Below are 20,525 nucleotides of genomic sequence, written 5' to 3'. Positions count from 1 at the left end.
AACTTCTGACTGAATGATGCAGATTATGAAGACTGGCTTTGTCAGCAGCTGCAATTAATTACAGGCTCAGGCACAGGGAAAAGGAGGGGGGTGAGGGATGTGGGAGAGGGGAGGCATCACCAAAAGAAAGATGATAAACCTGGCTGCAGGCTGTTGCTGTGGTGACAGGAGGCAGTAGCTGTGGTTGACAACGGTGACACATTGAAGGCAGCAGATAGTCCTAATTACTCCCTCCACCGACCCAAGCAGGCAACAACCCCTCCTGATTCAGGGTAGGAGATGCTTTGGTTTTCTCCTTGCACTTTGCTCCTTTCTGCTGTAGGTTTGATGTGCTTTTTTAGTGTTTCCAGCTGCTCTGAAAGGAAAACCGTGGGGCAGTGGCTTTTTCTAATGCCACTGTAATAGCCTGGGAATGGCCAGTGGTTCTGTAATATTCTTGGGAAGCCTGGACAATGCTGGCAACTTTTGAGAGCCGATATCTAAAAAGCAGGGGAGAAGAATCATCTGCAACTGGCCATGGCATTTTGAGCAGGAAGATGAGATGAGATTGCACAGCTGGCCTAAATTTCAGGCTTTTTGGGAGCACTTGCCATGTCTTGTTAGGTCTTGTGCTTCAGGGTCTCACCAGAAGCTGACAGCACCCTGCCATGGTCTGTGGGGGGCACTGCAAGGGCAGTGACAGAAACATGGAAGCGTGCTGCCCTGGCATTGCTGCTGCCAAGGCACGTGCATAGAAGTATAGATCTGTGTTAGATAAAAACTCCTGACTTTCCTGAGTTGGGTTGTAGTCAGAGTAACACTCTCTGCCTCCAACTCTTTTGTGTCATGCTTTCTGGAGGAAAAAAAAAAAGCCAACTGGCTTTTAAAACAGTTTCTGCTTTTCATTGGTCATGCATTAATTTAATCCAGGAATGTTTGAGGCCCTGATTTTGTCCACGTATCTTCTGACCTCCTTATGCCTAGGAAGAAGGACTTTTGCAACCATTGGCTCAGACTGCTCTGAAACTGTTTTGGCCCCTTGAAGAATATCATTCAGCACTGATCCCTCTATCAGGGCTTCACTGGCGCTGCCTTTCCAGTAACTGTCAAAGCACCTGCAAAAATGGAAAGGCTGAGAGAGCTGGGGCTGCTCAGCCTGAAGGAGCTCTTATCCATGTGTTAAAATACCTGATAGGAGGAATAAAAGACACAGACTGCTCAGTGATGCCCAGTGACAGGGCAAGAGGTAATGGTCACAGCCTGAAAAGTAGGATATGTCCTATTTAAAGTTAGGAAAACACTTATTTTCTGTGTAAATAGTCAAATGCTGGAGCAGGTTGCCCAGAGAGGTTCTGGTCCCTCTATACCTGAAGATATTCAAACCCCAAGTGGATTTAACCCTGAGAAATCTGCTGTAGTTGATGCTACTTTGAGCAGGGAAGGTGGACAAGATGACCTCCAGAGGCCCTACCAACATCAACCATTCTGTGGTTCTGTAACAGAATGGTGACACCAAACAGATTTTGAAGTCCAGAAGAAGAACTGCAGTCTTACGTAAAAACCCTGTGTGAGCTAATGGAAATCTCTCAAATTGCTTCCCTGGGCTTCAGATCTGATCATTAAAGAAATGTACAAGAGAGAGGAAGGTGGGAAGTTGAAGTTGTGTCGCATAGACCCCAAGTGAAAATACTTGGTGCCCTTTTGGTGTGCATTCCTCTCAGAAAAGGGCCTGGTTTTGAAACCTACATTGAAGGTGGGCTTCATGTGCATTACTTTGTAGAGCACATGGGATTAACTTTGTGAGGGATAGTGATAACACATTCTTGAAATCGCTTTAGAGCACAGTTGGAACAGTAGAACTAGTGCCCTGCTCTTGTCTGATTTTGCAACTGAAGGTAGCTCACCACAATCCAGGTGGGGGAGAAGAGAGAGAATTAATAATCTTCTAGATCAGATTGTACAGTTTAGTCATAAATCACTGTCAGAGAATGAGCATGGAAGAGTTGCTCAGAACAAACCACAGAAGCTGAATGTCTTTCAGAAGTGATCAGAGATACAGGTCACTCTTTTAGGTTCAATACTGAAAAGACTGAAAATGGATGCACTCAGTGGGTTGTATTTTAAGTAGATAATTTTGTGCCTCTCCTATTTAAAAAAGGCTAAAATGTCTGATAGTGGAGACTGGGCAGATTTGTTGTTGTGAGATGTGTAAAATGCCCAAAAATATTTCTGCCAGAGGCTGGAGGTCTATTTACTCTTTTTACATCACTGCTTTGCAATTGGAACACTGGAAAGTACTGCACAAATGTACCCACTTTTAGAACTAAAATACTGTAAATGAGGTCTTGGATAAGCATGTATCAAGCTTTAAAACTCCTTCAGGAGGACAGGGGGCAGCTAGAGTGTGTAGAGTACAAAGGTCACACAAATACACCATTTTTATCTACTTCTCTAATACATAAATGAAGTGGCACTTGACGAAATTATAAGACAACAAATTAATAATAAATAGGAGGGAACCGTTTTTAATGTAAAGTATAATTAGCCAATGTAGCTCCGGGCTGCTAACTATTATCAAAGCAGATATTTTAGCAAGATTATCAACAAAGGATTCAAATGAATAAGCAAAGCATCTGCAGGGACACCAGTGCAGCTGAGAAAACAATTATAAGGACTATCAATCCTCATGCTTTAGGGCATAAACAGATCACCAGCTGGGGTCAGAAACACAAATTCTCCCTATAGTTAGTGAGTAACTTGGGCTCATTGTGGAGTTTTATGCAGCATGGGTCACTGCTGGAAACACAGTAACAGAATCAGTGGCACTTCTTGACCCCCAACTTTCTCTGAGAGGGGAAAAGGGAGAGTTCCAGCCTCATCTTGAACTCCCTTCCCAGAAGGGCAACAATCGTGAAGAGATCAATCTGCCCATTTTGATTTAGATCCCTTGATCTTGGAGATCTGTGATACATTTAGGTATAGTCCACCTTGAAAAGTCTCTTCCATGTATTTGGAAGATTTGGTAAACCAACGAGGGAAGGGACTCTGCAAACCAACAGGAGAGGAGCAAACATGTGTTTGACTATGGCAATGATTTGATTTGTCTAAGTACTTTAGGCCTTTTGTGCTACCACTGCTTTCCCTTTTAAAAAAGAGTTTTGGCTTAATCAAGGAATGGAATAGTGATGAACTGGGTGCAGAGACTGGGAATGTAATAAATCAGCATACCAGCACTTCTTTCCCTCAATCTTCCTACTTTGTTAATCAAGCCTAGAGCAAGCTTATCTCAGCCATGATGCTTTTGCAGAAGTTTTCCTTGACTCTTTTCCACCTGGTTCGAGTGCGTCAGCATGATGGTGATTTTGCTAAACTGTGTAACCCTGGGAATGTACCAGCCATGTGAGGATATGGACTGCCTTTCTGACAGGTGTAAAATCTTGCAGGTAAGCAAATTTCCTTCTTGTTGTGATGCTGCTCGAGTCCAAGTCACAAATTTTCATGCATGCTTTCCTTCAGCGTGTGGGCGATACCCTCCCGGAGAGGCTGGCAAGGCTGTCCCTGGCAGTGAGCTATCCTGTAAAATGGCAAGAGCTTGCTTTGAGCAGGGGAATGGGACAAGAGAGAGAATGAATGAACTTTACTTGTGACTATGCAATACTGAACACTTGCTAATATTCCTGAATGTAAGCAGGGGTTTCCTGACACAGACACCTACAACACACATAGGTCGGGGTTAAGCCAGGGAGAAATAACTTAGGTGACACAATCCAGGCAGGAGGGAACAGCAGCTCCCAATGCATTTGGTAGTCTGGTGATGTGCAAGACTATTACTGATTCAACAGATACTGTGGAATTCAGGATGCCCAAAGGGAGAGGAAATAAAGAGAATGCTTAGAAGGGCCATGAGTACATCCAGACTGAAACACGCCAGCTGTGCTTGATGCTTCCCCAAAGAGAAGGTGACAGCAAAGGGTGTCATCCACAGTGGCTAAGGCCTTCAGGTATCTGAAGCTTCTCTCTGTGACGGGTGTGTGCTGTCCAAGCTGTGTGGGAAGCTGCACTATGTCCTCAGCTGAGCCATCTGCAGCAATGTGATGAGGAGTCCCTCCTGGGGGGACCTTGGAAAAGCAGTGTTTTCCTGGCCAGGTTTAGATCTCCTGGTGCTGAACAAACACCACTTTTCAAGTCTATGTAAGGAGTCTCTGAGTCTGCATCAGTTACTTCATCTGTGGGTGAAAAACCTATAAAAGCCCTCACTGAGTTTGAGCAGCAAGAAACTGTAATGCCAGGACTACATGGAAGAAACTTTTCCAGCCCTGCCTTGATCTTATTTTCAGGAGTACTGTAATTAGTATTTTTCTCACATTCTGTGTTTGAAAGTCCAGGCTGAGAATGCTTGTCAAATATGCTCTTGGGTTTCTGTTTGGCAGGTGTTTGATGATTTCATCTTCATCTTCTTTGCCATGGAAATGGTCTTGAAGATGGTGGCCCTGGGGATCTTTGGCAAGAAGTGTTACCTTGGAGACACATGGAACCGCCTGGATTTCTTCATTGTCATGGCTGGGTAGGTTGGTAATTTCTGGGTTGGTTTATTCTGGGTTTACTAGAGTCTTGTATGGAACAGAAATGATGTAACTGAGGAGAAAGTTTCCACTCTGGTGCTACTTCGGTGCAGCAGCCAAGCTGGATTTGGGCATGCTGGGGTTAGCAGCCAATGGAAGAAAGAGCAGACAAGGTATCTTAACTCCTCAGCTGATGTGCAGCCATCTGTCTAGCACAACTTCAGCAGAGGGTGTTCATTTGTACCAACTGAAGAACTTGCCCAGAGACATTTCTGGGGGTTTGTGTTTTTAAAATGCCTAGGTAGAAGAGGTGTAACCTTTACCAGAACCAAACTAAAGCTAGCATTTCTGTTTCCAGCAGCAGTGTTTCAAGGGTAGGACTGTAGGTTTTTTATTCAGGGCTTTTTGTTTTTGTATTGCACCAGCACTACCCACAGTACTACTGGGACAAGTTGACATTTGAGGACTTTTTAAAAAACAAAGTTGCTATGGTGAAGCTTTGATTTTCCCCTCTGCATGTATCAAGTGGAAAGTCTACCAGAATTTGCCTGTTAAATCACAGCAAAATGTCCATTTCTGATACCAGTGGGATGTGCTTTTTTCCCTAGAATTCTAATTTTCAATTAGAATGCCTTGTGGGATAATAAAAAAAAAATCAGAAATAAATATGATATATTGCTCTTCTCACAGAAAAAAAGTGAACATCTTTTCAGACAGAAGCCCTCAATTTTGTTTTTCTTTAGCCAGGAATTACCAGCTCAATTGTTGCCTGGAAGTGCAAGTATTACTGACTGAGCTAGTAGTGAGTTTGAGTTCACTTTGCAGTTTTCTCCCTGGTGTGGAGCAGCACTGTCTTTATATTTGCTTTGGACAGAGTTCTTCTACAGCAAGACTTGAAAGTCATTCCCTCTGGAGGAGCATATAATTGTTTGCTTCTGGGAGGAGCAGAGATTTTCAAACTCGATGCAGCTGTAAAAATTTGAAGGCTGATTCTTAGCCAGGTTGTGCATGAAAGAGGACAGGTAGATGAAAGCTGTAGGCTTTTCTAAATTAACACAATGTGTGTGAGATGGGAAGACCTTTCTTGTAGCTGATTCTGCTGTGGTTAACATCTGATTTAAAATGGCCCAACATGAGAAGTGCCAGTTAAAGCCCCTGCGACTTGGTGCTGAGGAAAGCCAGATCATTGTATGTTCTAGCCTGAGCTCCTGGTGGCTAAATTGCTGGAGACTGGATGCAGGGAAAGCAAAGACCCTAGCACAGCAGCCTGTGAGGAAGGAAAAGCTGGGTAGGTTTGAAAAGGGGACCTTGGAGCCAATGGTGCTCCTGTGTGCGGGTGATGTGCTGCAGTGTGCTGGAAAAAAGACTCTGCTCCAGATGGACACAGAAAAACCATGATATGAGGTTAAAAGGCTTGGGAATTGGGGGTCTTGCTCTGCCTGGGGTCCCTGCAAGCATGGTATGTGAGTGGTGCTGTCTGAAGAGATGGTGGGGCAATACTAAATGAAAAAGGGAGAGCTCAAACACTTCATGCAGAAAACAAGTGAAAGCCACACTACCTAGGCAAGATGGGAGCAAACTCCCTTACACATTTCTTCTGTCACCATTGCTAGCAGGAATTTGAGGAGAGACAGAGTCTTTTGTGCATCTAATAGCAGTACCATGAAAAAAGAAGCTCATATCTGAACTTCTTTCAATGCCAAGGAGACTTTGAATCCACCCCTTAGATATGAAATTATCTGTGTGGAGGATTTTTTTACTTCAGGTCCAAAACTGAAAAAAATTTGTTTCCTGATTTCTATTCAATTGTCCTCATGAGGTGTCAGAATGAAATGATAGTAATCTCATTAGAATATCTGATCTCAAAGGACTTCTGCTAAAGAAAGATTTTTCCATTTAGTTATATAGAACTAATGACTATATAATGTATTTTGAGTTATAAAAGCTTGTGGTTATTAATTCATTATTCTTTGAAATTCATTAAAATTGTCTGAGCTGTTTAAATCAAATCCAAGGCTTTAACTTGTCCTTACATACTGTAGGCTTTTGCTTAACCTCAGATGTAAGCCCTAGCCTTTATCCTTATTGATTCTACACCTGGATCATGCTGTCCAGCTGCTGCCTTAGCATTGACTTAGGGAGGACATCGAGCATTAGGTCTTGCACATTTCCTCCATGCCAGGGAGTTAGATCCTGATCAGAGGCTAATCAGTTTTCTCTAAGAACCTTCTCCTTTTCATCATCCTGGATTCTTGTTTTCTGTAAGGAGGGTCATAAACTTGGCTCCTAAGGAAACATCCCTGATGCTGGGGAGCAATGCCCAGCCTAGAGTCCCTGTAGCTTCTCTCAGTTTCACGAATATGGACTGTACTTCCCGGCCCTTTCGCCTCCCTTCTCCCTTTCCAAACAAACACCAGCAAGGCAGCGAAGGTCGCAAAGAATAAACTGTAGCGTGGAAAAGTGAAGTGCAGGCAGGGCCCATTCTGTGGGGCATTCCTGGGCAGCTGAGATGTCTTCACCTGGTTCGCTGCACATCAGCACATTTCATCAAAGAGCATAATGAGTGTTCGCTGCTATGGCCCCAGACGGTGTTTTGGTTACATAAACCATGTATTCAGGCAATCATTTGTAGTTATTTCCTCACTTCCTTGGAAAGCCAGAAGCTATAGTTTTAGTTAGCTGAATTCCCTCATGTGCCCTTGCCCTGCTTGCCCCTGCAACCCAGCAGCTCAAGGAGGAAGACTCCATTGTCACTAAAAATGTTCCGTTTCCATGGCAATAGGAGCTGACATCACCAGAATTTTCTCCCCTTTCAAACACTCCCTCCCCTAACCATCTCAAAATGGGTTTTTTTGTTTTGTTTTTTTTTTTTTTTTCCCTGAAAGGGTAAGGAAAAAACCCAAAACAATAGTTATAAGTTAATGTTCTCCCTCAATATTCCCCTCAGACCTCCAAAAATCATATGAAGCAATTTGGTTTGAAGAGTGCCAATGCCCCTTGTGTGCACAAACAACCAGGGCTGCAGATTCAGCTTGTTGATGCTCCCATTCCCAACTGCTTGCTGGTGACAGGAGGTTGCAAGCTCCCAGACGTTTCAAGCAGGCTGTGCTTGTCACCACCAGCTGTCCTGGTAGGAGTCCCTCTTCCCTTTCCTTCGTGATTAGGTCTTGTCTGTCGTCATTTGTTTCCCACAGTGATGGGCGTGTTTGGAGAGCTTGAACTGAGGCAACTTCAGAGGGCAGCTACCTCAAGTTGAGAGCCTGTGGTGGTTTGAAAGTTGAGATAATGAGAAAGCTAATCAGATTGGAAATGTCAGCCAGACACTATATTTGTGTGAAGTTAGGGGAGGAGACACTTGTTTCTGGGCTCATACTCATCAACTTTCTAAGCCAGGCAGTTCTCTAGCAATGCAAGAGTGAACAATTGCCCCTGCTCACTCTATTCTGTGAAACAATTGCATTCACATGTTGTTGGAGATGACGCCACTATCCCTCTAGGAAAGGAGATACCATTCCTTTATATATCTGACCTGAGGGTCTCCCTCACCTTGGGGGCATGAATTCCATGTAGGGAGAGGTTGTTCTGCTTCTCATGATCCAAGTGCTGTAATTAACCATCTGTGGTGGGAATTCTGTCTGTCTTTGCCCTCTTCTGTGGCATCCCTGAGACATGTTAGGTAAATTAAGGGGCAGAGGACTTCACTACATGGCGGTGGGGTGGGGTGGGGTGGTGTGTGATTGTGATTACACGTGTGTCCCCAAAAATATGCCCAAAATCTTTCTCTAACTACTTGTTGCTTGATTTCCATTGACTGAGGAGAGGGTCTGTCTTTCACAGAATGCTGTCTTTACCTCTTCCCATTATCACAGTGGAGTGTGCCTTGTAGATCTCAAACTGTGGTCAAATTCCATCCTGTCCTTACCTTTGGTGTGAGGAATGGCATTTTGGATATTTTGGCATTTTGAGATATTCTTGAGGTGTTCTTAAACAGCTTTTAAAAGTGGTGCATTTCAGAATAAGACAGAGCATTCTGTCAGTGCTTCAGTCTGTTTCAGTGCCATTGGTTGTAGTATCGTCTTACTATTCCTGCCTGAAATTTCCCGTTTCCTGTAGCCAAGTATTGCAGTAGCCTGTCCATTCAATCACAGCACCTCATAATCAATACATTCAGCTACTTTCTTCATTGTGTCCAAGCTTGATCGGTTAGGGTTTGTTTTTCTCTTGTCTCTTCTTCTGAAGAGAGAAAACCCCTTCCTATTAGTAGGAACAGTAAACTTTGTTCACAGATGTATGTTGGTTCCATTTTTTTCACACTGGAATACTGGAATACATATTATTTGCATTTCCAAAGCAGTTCATGCTGTTCTATCCCTGACTTGTCATCTTCATTTCTTTTCTGTTCTCCCCAAAATACGCCTCAACTGCAAAATCCATCAGTGACTTTTTTTAGTTTTCTGTCAGGTTGTGATAAATAAATAAAGAACAGAGTGGCAAGAATTGTGCATTACAGAAGTACGTCTGCTCACAAATGAATTCCCATTTAGTGTTGCATGTGAGGTTTATTACTTAGACAGTTTTTCTCCAGCTAATGTATGTCATGATGATTACATATCATTCCAGCCATATCAACCTAATTACTTGTGTGAACCAGACTTGTAATCTCATAAGAAATTATAACGCATTAGTTTGATTATGTCTATTTTTCCTTACACTTGTATTGGATATGGTTAATTTTGTTATCCACTTTTAATCCATAATCTATCCAAGATGCACATTGACAATTTCATCACTGTACTGTCACCAGGATCAGTCCTGTCACTGAGATCACTGTGTACTGGCACAACATCAGAATTCCTTTGACCCTTGGATGATTTCCCAGTTTTCTGAGTCGAATCAAAAATTATCAGTACTGGTCCAGATCTTTTCTGGCCGTCTCTTTTAAAACTCTTGCATACAAATTGTCCAGACTTGCTTATCTTAGAAAATCCCTATTTAGGCACAGCCTGAAATACTTGATCACAGCTGGAGCTGAAATTAGCTCATTATGATCAATGGTGCACTTACATCATCTGACCTTCCCCAGAGGACTTTTATTTTAACTGATGTTTTCTGCCTTTTTTTACACTGTTAGCAACAGTTCTGTTTTCTTGTTCCAAAACTTATACCATTTTATGTGCTCTTTCAGTTCTCTTACAAATTTTCTACAAGTCCATCTCCTAATTTATATTCATGAGTATCACCTTCCCCTTTCCTGCTATTACGTTGCTGCTTTTGCTTTCACTCATGTTGTACTATCTTCTTAGCCTGTTCACCTTTCTTGTCTATCCTGAAGCTTCTTGGATATCTGAGAAATATTCCTAAACACTACTTGACTGTACTCCACGGCTCATAAATTGAAGTCTGACTAGTTTCACACTTGGAGCTATTTAAAAGACATGTAGATGTGACTGGTGCTTAAGGACAGGGTTTAGTGGTGGACTTGGCTAGGTCAAATTGTACTTAATGATCTTAAAGGCGTTTTCTAATCTAAACAATTTTATGATTCTATGGCTGTTTCTGTGCGCTTTCAAATTCATGAATATGGCCTCTCAAATCCACCAGATATACCTGGTACTGTTGATGACCTTACATAAGTTGGATATAACACATGAAATCAAGTTCTATAATATTTAGAAAAAAAAAAACTTGATAGAAAATCCATCTTCCACTCTTGAATACCATTTTCTGTGATTTGTAAGGTTGGGAACTTCCAAGGAGATTTAGGTGCCCCCAATGCATTGCTCAAATTTAATTCTTAGAGGTGAATTGAGAGAGTGCTTTTATCAAGACAGCTAGTCCCACCTGTATTCTGGTGTGATCTGGACATACCTAATCACATTCACAGGATCATAGGTAACCAGAGCTGGAAAGGGCCTTGTAGGGTCTCCACTCCAATCTTGTTCAAAGGAGGGTCAATAGCAAACTCAAGTTAGAGGTGTCCGGTCAAGTCTTGACAACCACCACGGATGGAGATGGCACCACCTCTCACCATCCCAGCCCCACTGCTGATATATCTATCTCTTAACTAGTCTCAACCTCCCTTTCCTCTTTGTATTTATATTTGTTGTGTCTTGTATGGTACTGTGAAGATTCTGGCTTAAATCTCACTGCCTTGTAGGTACCAAGGAACTGCTGTTAGGTCCCACCAAAATCATCTCCTCTCCAAACTGAACAAGCCAACATCCTTCAGCCTCTCCTCACAGGACAAATGCTCCAACCCTGAGCACTTTGGTGACCCTCCACTGAACTTGCTCCAATTTATCGACACCTTCTTTTATTGGAATGTCAAAAGTGAATGTGCTATTTTAGACATGGTCTACTGAGTGCAAAGTAAAGGGCATAATCCCTCCCTCATTTAACTGCTGCATCTTGGTGTGTCCTTGTCCTTTCCTGCATGGACCTGTCCCCCAGGACTGGCAGCTCCTTTTCAGCAGCACCTCTGTCCCTCAGTCCAGCCCAAATGCAGGATCTTGCATTGAGTTTCATGAGGCTCCTGTCAGCCCATTTCTCTAGCCAGGAGGAATTCTCTATATGGCAGAAAATTAATTGGTAAGTATTTTGTCACTGACTCTGTACTAGAAAATGCCATTTCTAACAGAGTGTGTTACTCCCCCTCTCTTTCTGTCCACTTGAGCCTCTTGGCTAGGTTAAAATCCTTGATTTTAATATTCCTTTCATGCAGATTTTCCCACCAGACCTTCCTAATGCCATTTAGGCATTATGCTCATAAAATGAACAATTCTTGTTCTCTTTATTACTCAGGCCCCTGGCACTGGTGTATAGGCAACACTATTTTTCTCCTCTTTACAACTTTTAGTGCCTTGATTAGTTTTGTTCTTGACATGGAGGTTCTGTAAGAATTAACTCTTTTCCTAGTTTTATCACTTTCCCCTTTGGTCTTTTATTTAATCTTCTGACTGGTCTTTCAGTTCTCTAAAACCCAATTTTTCTTCTAATTAAATGCTGGTTAATATTTCTGCACAGGATGAGCCCAGTTCTCTGCCAGTCTGTATGTGGCTGACCAAGCCAGCACTTCATCACCAGATTCCTCCATCACCTTTTTGCCTGTTGGCCAGAATGTGCCACTAATGAGTTCAGAATATTTCTTGTCCAACTTCTTCAGAAAGGTTCATAAATCCAAGTCTATAATATGTGGTATTCTCATGATAGAAAAACAATTCGTTTCGAAACACATCATCATGGGTAAATACTGTCCTTGAAGTCTGAGTGCCTTTCTAAATTTGATTTTTAATTTCACCTTCAGTATGGCAGCACAGCTCTCCTGGAGCTCCATTTCTTTTCCAAAGCACCCTTTCCTTTCTGACTAGTTATGCAACCTTTGGGGAGAGGGTTTTATACAGCTGAATCTCCCTTTTCAGGTAAGCCTGGTAGCCCTTTAAGCTTAGTAGAACATTTCTTCTCACTCCCTGTCCCTTTTGGCTAGTTGCTTCTTTAGGAGTGCTTTATGCAGGTTCCACACCAGGAGGCTGGAAAGTATTTCTATTAAGTGAGATATTAATTTTACGTTTTCTTTCTGATAGTTCTCTACTATCAGTTCTCTCTGTCCTTGTGTTCTGTTCTCCGTAACTCCCTAGATATGGCATCCTTCCCAAAAACTTGGAGTGATGATGCCTCCCAAATTCATCCATCCAAGCTCTTTTCAGACATGTGCAGCACCACTGTGAACAGCAACTTTCTCCATACATGGAAAGCACTTATGGCCCCAAGTTCATCCCTCTAAATTTCAGCCTATGAAAGGGAACTGGCAGCTCTCTGAAGGATGTGAGGTACCAACCCCCCATGCTCAGATGCCCACCTGTTTCCAGGAAACAAATCCATCACTGCATGGTGCCCTTACACACTGGGAAGATGCCTCTTAGCTCGAAACACACCAACTGGCCTTAATCTCACAACATGGGGAAGTGTTGCCAATCTTCTGATTTCTCTTTGCTTTTAATTAACTGCAGTCCTTCAGGGACCTGGCCAGAATTTGCATAGTTATGACTTTAAAATCTCAGATCATTAAATACTTATTAGCAGCAGGGTAAACAGCAGAATGCTCAGAAAATCCTAGTTAGCTAATGTTCGATGCCAAGTAGAAGTCTTTACAAAATTATGGCAAGTGAAAGAAAACTGTAATAAATATAGCAATTAGGTGTTTCAAGTAGTGATCAGAAAAAGATGGAAACCAGCAAGCAGCAGGCTAAATAGCATCTTAACCAAAGGTAGAAATAGCAGCAGCACAGCCCTCCCCTCAAACATGCACTCGCTTTTCCCTCCTTAATGATACTAATTATTTCATTTGCTTTCTCCCAGTAAAGCTATCCCTAGATGTGCAACATATTGAAATGAAAGCAGTCATCAAAACGAAATGAATCACACCAGAGAAGAATCAAAACAAGGAGGCAGCGCTACCCTGCCTGCATAACGGGTAGCTCTCAATTATTGCCTCTGATTTTTTGCCTTCCTGAAAGTTAATTCCCTACCATGTGAATGTTAGGTTTCTTAAAAAAACCCCAAAACATAAACCCCCAAAAAAGGTAAAACCAGCAGGCTTATATGACCAAAATGCAGGCATTCTTTTTTATTTTCCTTCTTTTTTTCCCCTAAGCAGTGAAATACAGAGCTCAGCCTGTGTTCTGACTCTTGGTTTTTAAAAGTGAGGCCCCATCACTCGCATTCAGTCATCTGAGCTTGGCGAGTCCTTCTGGCTTTCTTATCACAGTGTGAAAACCTGCTTATGTCTTTTCGTATCATGTCTCTGAAACTATTAAGAAACTCTGACATTTTCTCTTAGTACACAGTTTGGAGAGAAATCTGAGTGTTCCAGGGTGTGAAATAATCACATTCCAGGCAGCAAGGGACCAGTCTCACAGGCTCTGGAAGCTTTCAGCGGCTTTTGCTTGCACAGCAATATAAAAAAAAAAAAAGTTAAAACATATTTTGCACTGGAGAGGGGAGAGTTGCAGGTTATTTTTTTAAGAATACAAAGCATCACAGCTCAGGAGCTGACTGTGTAATTAGTAATTGATCTATAACTCCCTGAGGAAATGTCTTTTTGCTAACAGAATTATAGACTCTTTATTATTATTATATTTTATAAATGGGGGAAGAAAAGAGTGTAATTTTTGCATTTCTTCTTTTACTAGCAAGGCTTTTTTTTTATTTCCGTGTTTCAGTTTTCACGTCAGCAGAGAGTTGTCTTTTTGCAGCGTAATGAGCTCTAAATTTAAAAGAGATAAGCAGGACTACTTAGCTAAGTACACTGTGGTTTGCAGAGCAATTTGGAGGCCTACTGTGTTATTCCACTTTTTCTGTGGTAGATGTCGAAACGATTTTGGATCCTCTGTTTAGGGTTCATGTTGAAACCTGGCCCCAGAGGCACCAAACTGTGCAAAATGGGTGCAAATGCACAGTTTGTTCTTCAGGTATCTATATCTATATAGATATACCTATCTATCCCAAGAGAGCTGATGGGGGGTCAGTGCTGGGATCTGCCTGGCAGCCCTGTGCCTCCTGCACCACTATGTCCATATAGCAAAAGAGCAGGTCCAAATAATGAAAGTCTTTAACTTTTGCCATAACCTGCTGGACCTTTGGGGAAAGTAAGGATGTGGCTCAAGCTATAGAGCAAAATGGGGGGGGGGGCATGGGGCAGAAATCTTAAAAAAATAGGTCCTAGCTGGGAGCCCTGCTGGTCTAGCAAGTAGCCTGTGTGCATCTGCTGCTTTGTGTGCATCCTGTGGCTGCAGACTCTGAGTAGAAGCAGTAGCCCTTTGCTCTTGCCCAGTGTCTGATCAGGCTCATAAAAATCTCCTGGCCCTGCTTCTAATGTGTCCAGATGGATTTACAAGAGATTGGATTCACCTTCCAGCTCTCTTTGTGTATAAACTCAGGCATGTCCAGCCTTAGCAAGGGATGACAGGAGGGATCCTGAATGCCCCATGCACCCCATGCTCTAGATCTTTATCTGTGTTCTCTTTCTCCTGCTTATCTGTGCACTCTTCCTCCTGCCTCATTGCTGTTACTCCAGTGCTGGGGGTCCCCACTATCTAGGCAGTTGTGGACCCCAGTAAGTGGATTTTACTGCCTGCCTTCCCTTTCCACAGCACAGATTCAGCTGATGGAGTCTCTGGGGCAGCCTGGCCAGCCCTGTTGTCCATGTTCCCTGCCCATTGCTACACCTCTGGCCACAGAGGACCAGGGCTGTATGGATCTAGCAATGCACATGCCTTTTTTTAACTTTCCTTCCCCTAAGATGGATCAATAATGTAAGGGAGATATGGGACCACTGGAGTTCATTGTCCAGTGCAAATACCAGCTTTGCTCCTTCTTTGTATTGTAGCCACAGTCTTTGAAGTCAGAGCAGAGGCAGTGAGACCACCTTCTCATCCTCGTATGTATGACTGAAGTGGAAGAATTTAGAAGTAAATCAGTCTCCCACCACCCCACAAACTTCAGGTGGAAGATTTGAGCTCATGTATCAGGGGCTAGACATTTTGGTAAATGGAGAGATGTCAGCTCCAACCTTTGGCATAGATATCTGAATAAAATTTCAGTCAGGGAAAACTGATGGCCTTATGTTTTTCCTATGGACTCCTATGTTCTAGATCTTCAAAGTGGTAGAAATTCCAGTTTTGCAAAATGTGATAGCCAGATTAAAGAGCCAAGAACGGAAAGGCATATTCCTGTACACAGAAGACATTGATTAAATCCCACCTACCCATGGTATAGGTACACAGCAGTCTTTGAGCCCTCACACAGCTGAGATGCTGAAGGAATTCAGAGCAGAGAGCAATCAAAGTCTTCTGACCTGGTCATATCAGGTGCTCTTAGATGTAGGGATCAAATGGAAGTCCACAGGCTGTAAAAGCTTTATTTCCCACAGAGACCCACAGCAAGTCTGAAATTACAGCTAGAAAGTCATAGCCATGATGTTTTTGGCTTCAGTGCCAAACCAAAATTTATTTGACAAAAATATTAATTGATTAGTCTGCAGTTAATTAGATTTCAATTGAAAACTTCTATCAGAGAAGGGGAATTAGGCAGCTTTTGAATTTGACAAAAACATATTGGCTTTGTGTCATAAGAAAAATACTGCCTTGGTATTTTTCATGAATGATTTCAGAATAGGTTTTAAATACCATTTATTGGCTGCTAATTTTCAGTAAATAGTAGTTCAGAAGCCAAGATTAGGAAAGTTAATAAGTATTTAATAAAGGTATAAGGAGATGTAAATATGAAGAGGTAAATGGTAATGTTTGAACTGTTTTAATAATGGATTTCACTGAATGTAACTGCAAGGTAGCAGCTAGCCAGGCATTGCATAAGTATATTATCTTGGGTCACACGTGCAGCAAATAAAGTCTGCATTTTCTGGACTCCTTACATGGCTTTTGTATTGTCACAATGTCTATTTTAGATAGCCTTAGCTTTATTCTCCCTTCTGCTGGTCAGTCTGCTCTCCTGTGCCTGGCACAGAGCCACGCTGGCTGTGCATTTCTGCTGTTGGACAATGAGTGCTGCTCCTCTCGAGTGCCATGGCAGATCCAAGCCCACTCTGGAGCTCGCAGGTGCAGAGGACCAAAGAAGTGCCAAGCTGTAGCTGATGAAGCCGTTCTGGTGTTGTCGAGGTCTCGCGAGCGTTGAAGGTTTCCGTGCCCCCGTGTCCCTGTGCACTCGCTGTCTACTCCAGTGGCGTGACATGGGACAGAGGGACACGGACCAAGCACATTCTGGACAGGGTCAGCGTGCTAACAAATTGCTCACTTGTTCCCCTGCAGTTCCTCTGTTTAACTCCAGGTCCTTTGTGTGTTCAGCTGAGCAGATTTACCTAAATGGAAAAATATGAAGGGAAGTCAAGGGGCAAATGGAAAAAGTGGGAATTAAGAAAGATTGAAATGAGAGATGGAAATGCTGCAGGCAAGCGTGCATCAGAGGGATGTAAAGAGGCAGGGAGCGGGTGGGATGCCTTGAGAGTGGGGGGAGAGCTGAAGCGGAGAAGTGTTCCCTGCCAGGCATCCCCCTGCTTCTGCAGGATGAACCCCATGCGTGCAGGCAGTGCCCCTGCCCCTTTTCCCACCCTGACAACGTTCCCAACATGCATCAGTCTTGAGCTGTGTGGTGTGAGGACACTGCCTGTGCCAATCCCCTCTCCTTCCAGAAGAGTTTCACGTGGAAGGTTTTGAAAAAGAAAATCTCTAGCAAGGGAAGAAGAATTACTGTAAATATTCAATTATCTTGACAGCTCTGGGCTCAAATTCCATCACAGATGAGAAGTTTGTCTTATTTAGCATAATTTAAGCTTCTGAACCTGTCCTTCTACTCACCCATTCACACAAGAGGCCACAAACTAGTTTAGTGCTGCCAGAAATGAGCTGCTGCTTCCCTCAGAAGAGATGCATATCACCCTGTTCCCTCATGATAAAGGGGAAGGACTCACATCCAGCAGAGTCTTTTTTTTTTTTTTTTCTTTCCTCCCCTTCCCACATCCTAGACTTTGTCTGACTGCCCCCAAACCTTAAAGCATTTATGGTGTTTACTAACAAGACATGCCTTAAGCAGCCAAGAAAGAGAAGAGAACAAGATGAAGGGTAGTCAGGTAATGGGGGCTACCCTCACTCATGGCACTGAGCTACAAAGCAAGGACAAGGAGCCTGGGAGTCTCCTGGAGTTTAACAGGTGGCAACCAGTTTGTACTAGCTGTAACCTTACCTTGGTTTCCAAACACCCAGCAAACACAGGGTTCTGCAGGTTGCTGATGTGATAAGGATCCAAAACCCAGCTTAACAAGAGTGCAAACAAGCACAGTACACCTGACCCACCACCACAAGGTCTCTAGACACAGGAAATGTGAACCTCCTGAAACAAACCTGCTGGCAGCTTCTGACTGATCGCTTTTTGTGATGAGTCCCTTCGACTCTGTCTCAACCTGACAACACCCCCACGGATGGCATTAGGAGATGGGGTTCAGCCCACACCTAGAGGGGGCGAAGTCCAGGGTTTCCAGGCTGTAGGGAGCAGGGCTGGCTGGAGAATGATAATAACAAAAAGAGCTGGGCTAGCAACCCCTGAAATGCTGCAGATTCCTGGAGACTCCAGCAGAGTCACTTAGAGATCCTATTTCATTAGAGAATGGAGGCAACATTTGGATTTTATCAGTTTTACCTACACAGAAGATGGGTGGGGTTTTGGTAATCAATGGAGTTTCACTGCACTTTGGTCATCTGCATTATGTGGCCATGCTACCATTGCACAAAGAGAAGAGTGAACATAAGCTGATGCTGAAGTGATCACTAGAAATGAAAAGGCAAAAATGAGCAGGCCTAATACAAAATTACACTGGAATTGCATCGAAATTGTTTGGATACAATCTGCATGACTACAATAGTAATATCTCATCTGCAGGGATTTAAGCATCCTGGATTTTTCTGTTATTACAGCCATGACCAGGAGGCCTCAGGAAGAACTGTAGGCAGAAGAGGTCTGTTAATCGAGCTGGAGACTCCTAGGGCTGAGTTCATTTTTGTTACAAGTTACTCTCTAAAAGATTCAGCGTTTGCCCTTTTCTAACCCATCCTTGGGAACAGCCTGCTGTTTTCCCTGGCAGTGTGATTGTCTGTTCAGCTTTTTTATCGGGCTACACTGGAACATAATGGCAGTAAATCTGTGACTCTGGCCACTGAGGGCTGCAGGAGGCTGGCTTGCTGCTGTCTGAACCACAGAGTTGAGTTAAGGCAGCATTTGTCTTGTGCTGAAAGGACCCACAGTCACTACTTGGATGATTAATAATTTTCTAGTGACACAGGAACTGTACTATATAGATGGCAAACTCATTCCAGCTAGAAGGCAGTGATGTTCGCTGGGTTAAGGTTACTCACATGCTGTAGCCACAAGAGGACAAAACCCAAATGGTTTGAAAACATTTTAAAATTAATTTTGCATGGTTAAGGCAAAGAGAAGATGTCACCTCCATTTCATGTCACCCCTAGCCCTGTGCTTTTCCCCTGTGCTCGGTTTCTCTGAGTATTATTCAGATCTTCTCATTTGGCTCCTCACAGTTCAGAAAAAAATACTTTCTGAAATTAGATGTATTTGGGGCCAACAACTTACTTGGCATTTGACTCTTGTTTCGAGTTGTTCTGCTACTGCTCAAATTCTTTTTTTTTTTTCTTTTTTTTCCTTTAGAGGCAACCCAGTTCTCTTAGGAGATAAGTGTTTTTAGGGGAGAGGAAGGGAAGTTCAGTGGAACTTCACCAAGCTTGAGGCCTTTATGTTTCTGTGCATATACATACCTCCACAACAGATTACAGCATGGGGGTTCCTTCAGTCAGGAAGCTGCTTCTGTGTGTCAGCTCTCTGTGAAGAGAGCTCCTGGGAGCAATACAACTCTGTATTGTCTGTAGTGTGCTTTGCCTGTAACCGTAATTCCAAAGTTTCAGCAGGTCTGTCTAATTCTGAAGCAACAATGTGCTGATGAGACAATCTTGCTTTCTTTGGAGCAAGGTTGGTCAGTGCTTACTCAAGGCCCTTTCACTGTGTGCCTTTGCACCACACAGAGATGTCCTGTAGTCATCTCCATGCGTTTTTATCTCTGTGTGCTCCTCCTCCTTTCATACCTGCTTTCCAATTTCATCTGACTGCATCCTAAGCCTCTGTCTATCACTAATTCTTTCTGTAGGCTATCACTAATTCTTTCTGTCTATCACTAATTCTTTCTGTTGAACATTTATGCTTGGTTTGGGGTCGGGGCTTTTTTTGGGCGTGGGAATATTTTGATTATCTGCATGAAATCCCTTGTGTCTTCTTCTGCACTTGGTATGTGTGGAACTGACAACTCCAGGGAGGTAAATGAATGCCACTGCATTTCAGAGGAAGAATTATTTCATGCAATTACCCTAAAAGTGCAGGAGAGAACAGACTGAAAGGAATGAGGGAGAGAAAGTAAGAGAGCATGAGAGAGGATAATCACAACACTTCGACAGGTTTAGCCGGCGTGTTTGAAAATCTATCACTCTGACAAGTCCCCTTTGTGAAAGGTGTAGACAGATAACCAGGCATTAGCTCTTCAAGGTCCTCTTGATTGGAGGGTAAAAGGATCTATAAAAGGATCAGTCCACTGCTCCATTTCACTTAATGCCTCTCCCTGATTATTTTTTACAGACTGGCTGTACCCCATTTCCTTCTCACTTTAGCTTTCATTTAACTCTCAGTGATTCCTGGTCAGGGGAATTTGGGTAAACTTTTGGTTGACTTGTAGGTCTTTCTGTATAAATTATGTTTTTCTTCTGAGAAAGGGTGCAGTAACAAAAGGCTGTCCCCCCAATCCTTTCTTGTCTCTTGAGTCTTGTTAAAAGGCCAAGGAAAAGGGAACTTTTTGTAGTTTCATTATTCATATCTGAGAAGAGATTCAGTAGAAGCAGTTCCTATCCTGACTCTGCTGCTATTTCACCTGCCAACTTGATCCCAGGCGCAGACCAGATCCCTCTTGATCCCAGGCGCAGACCAGAGTTACCCAAGGGAAGCTGGTGACAACAGCCCATGTCTTCCTGGGGGCCTCATGCATCTCTCTTCATGAAAACAAGAAAGATGATTTGGGGTCCTCAGGTGGGAATTTCTGGCCAGGATTATCATTATATCATTATAATTATCGAATAATCATTATAATAATTTCCCACCGTGCTTTTAAAGAGACAGGACCTTTGCCATACTGGGTGAGGAGAGAATGCTGGGCTAAGGATTGCTGGGCCAGGTCACTTTTTGTCACCTGCACCTGCTGCTCTTGCAGCAAAGCCAATGCATGAGTCACACCTATTTGCACTTTGAGGTTATTTACAGCATATGTTGTTGGGTTAGGAAAGCTAAGGTCTAGCATATGTCCTAAAATTAGCCTTTTCTCCTTTTGGTTGGTGTCAAAACGGAGTGATTCACAGCCTGGAAGCCTTT

General features: G+C 43.1%; 1 protein-coding gene across 1 annotated transcript in view; it reads left to right on the top strand.

Moving 5' to 3' along the window:
- The window catches only part of CACNA1I (calcium voltage-gated channel subunit alpha1 I), a 151,039-nt gene that overhangs the window by 62,404 nt on the left and 68,110 nt on the right, over nucleotides 1-20,525 (top strand). The window contains exons 2-3 of the mRNA XM_053942493.1: nucleotides 3,311-3,422; nucleotides 4,410-4,543. Coding sequence (XP_053798468.1) covers nucleotides 3,311-3,422; nucleotides 4,410-4,543 — 246 coding nt within the window. The remainder of the gene's footprint in view (nucleotides 1-3,310; nucleotides 3,423-4,409; nucleotides 4,544-20,525) is intronic.

This window comes from Vidua chalybeata, chromosome 5, assembly GCF_026979565.1.
Source record: "Vidua chalybeata isolate OUT-0048 chromosome 5, bVidCha1 merged haplotype, whole genome shotgun sequence".
Classification (NCBI taxonomy): Eukaryota; Metazoa; Chordata; class Aves; order Passeriformes; family Viduidae; genus Vidua; species Vidua chalybeata.
This window is presented reverse-complemented; position numbering and strand designations above follow the sequence as displayed.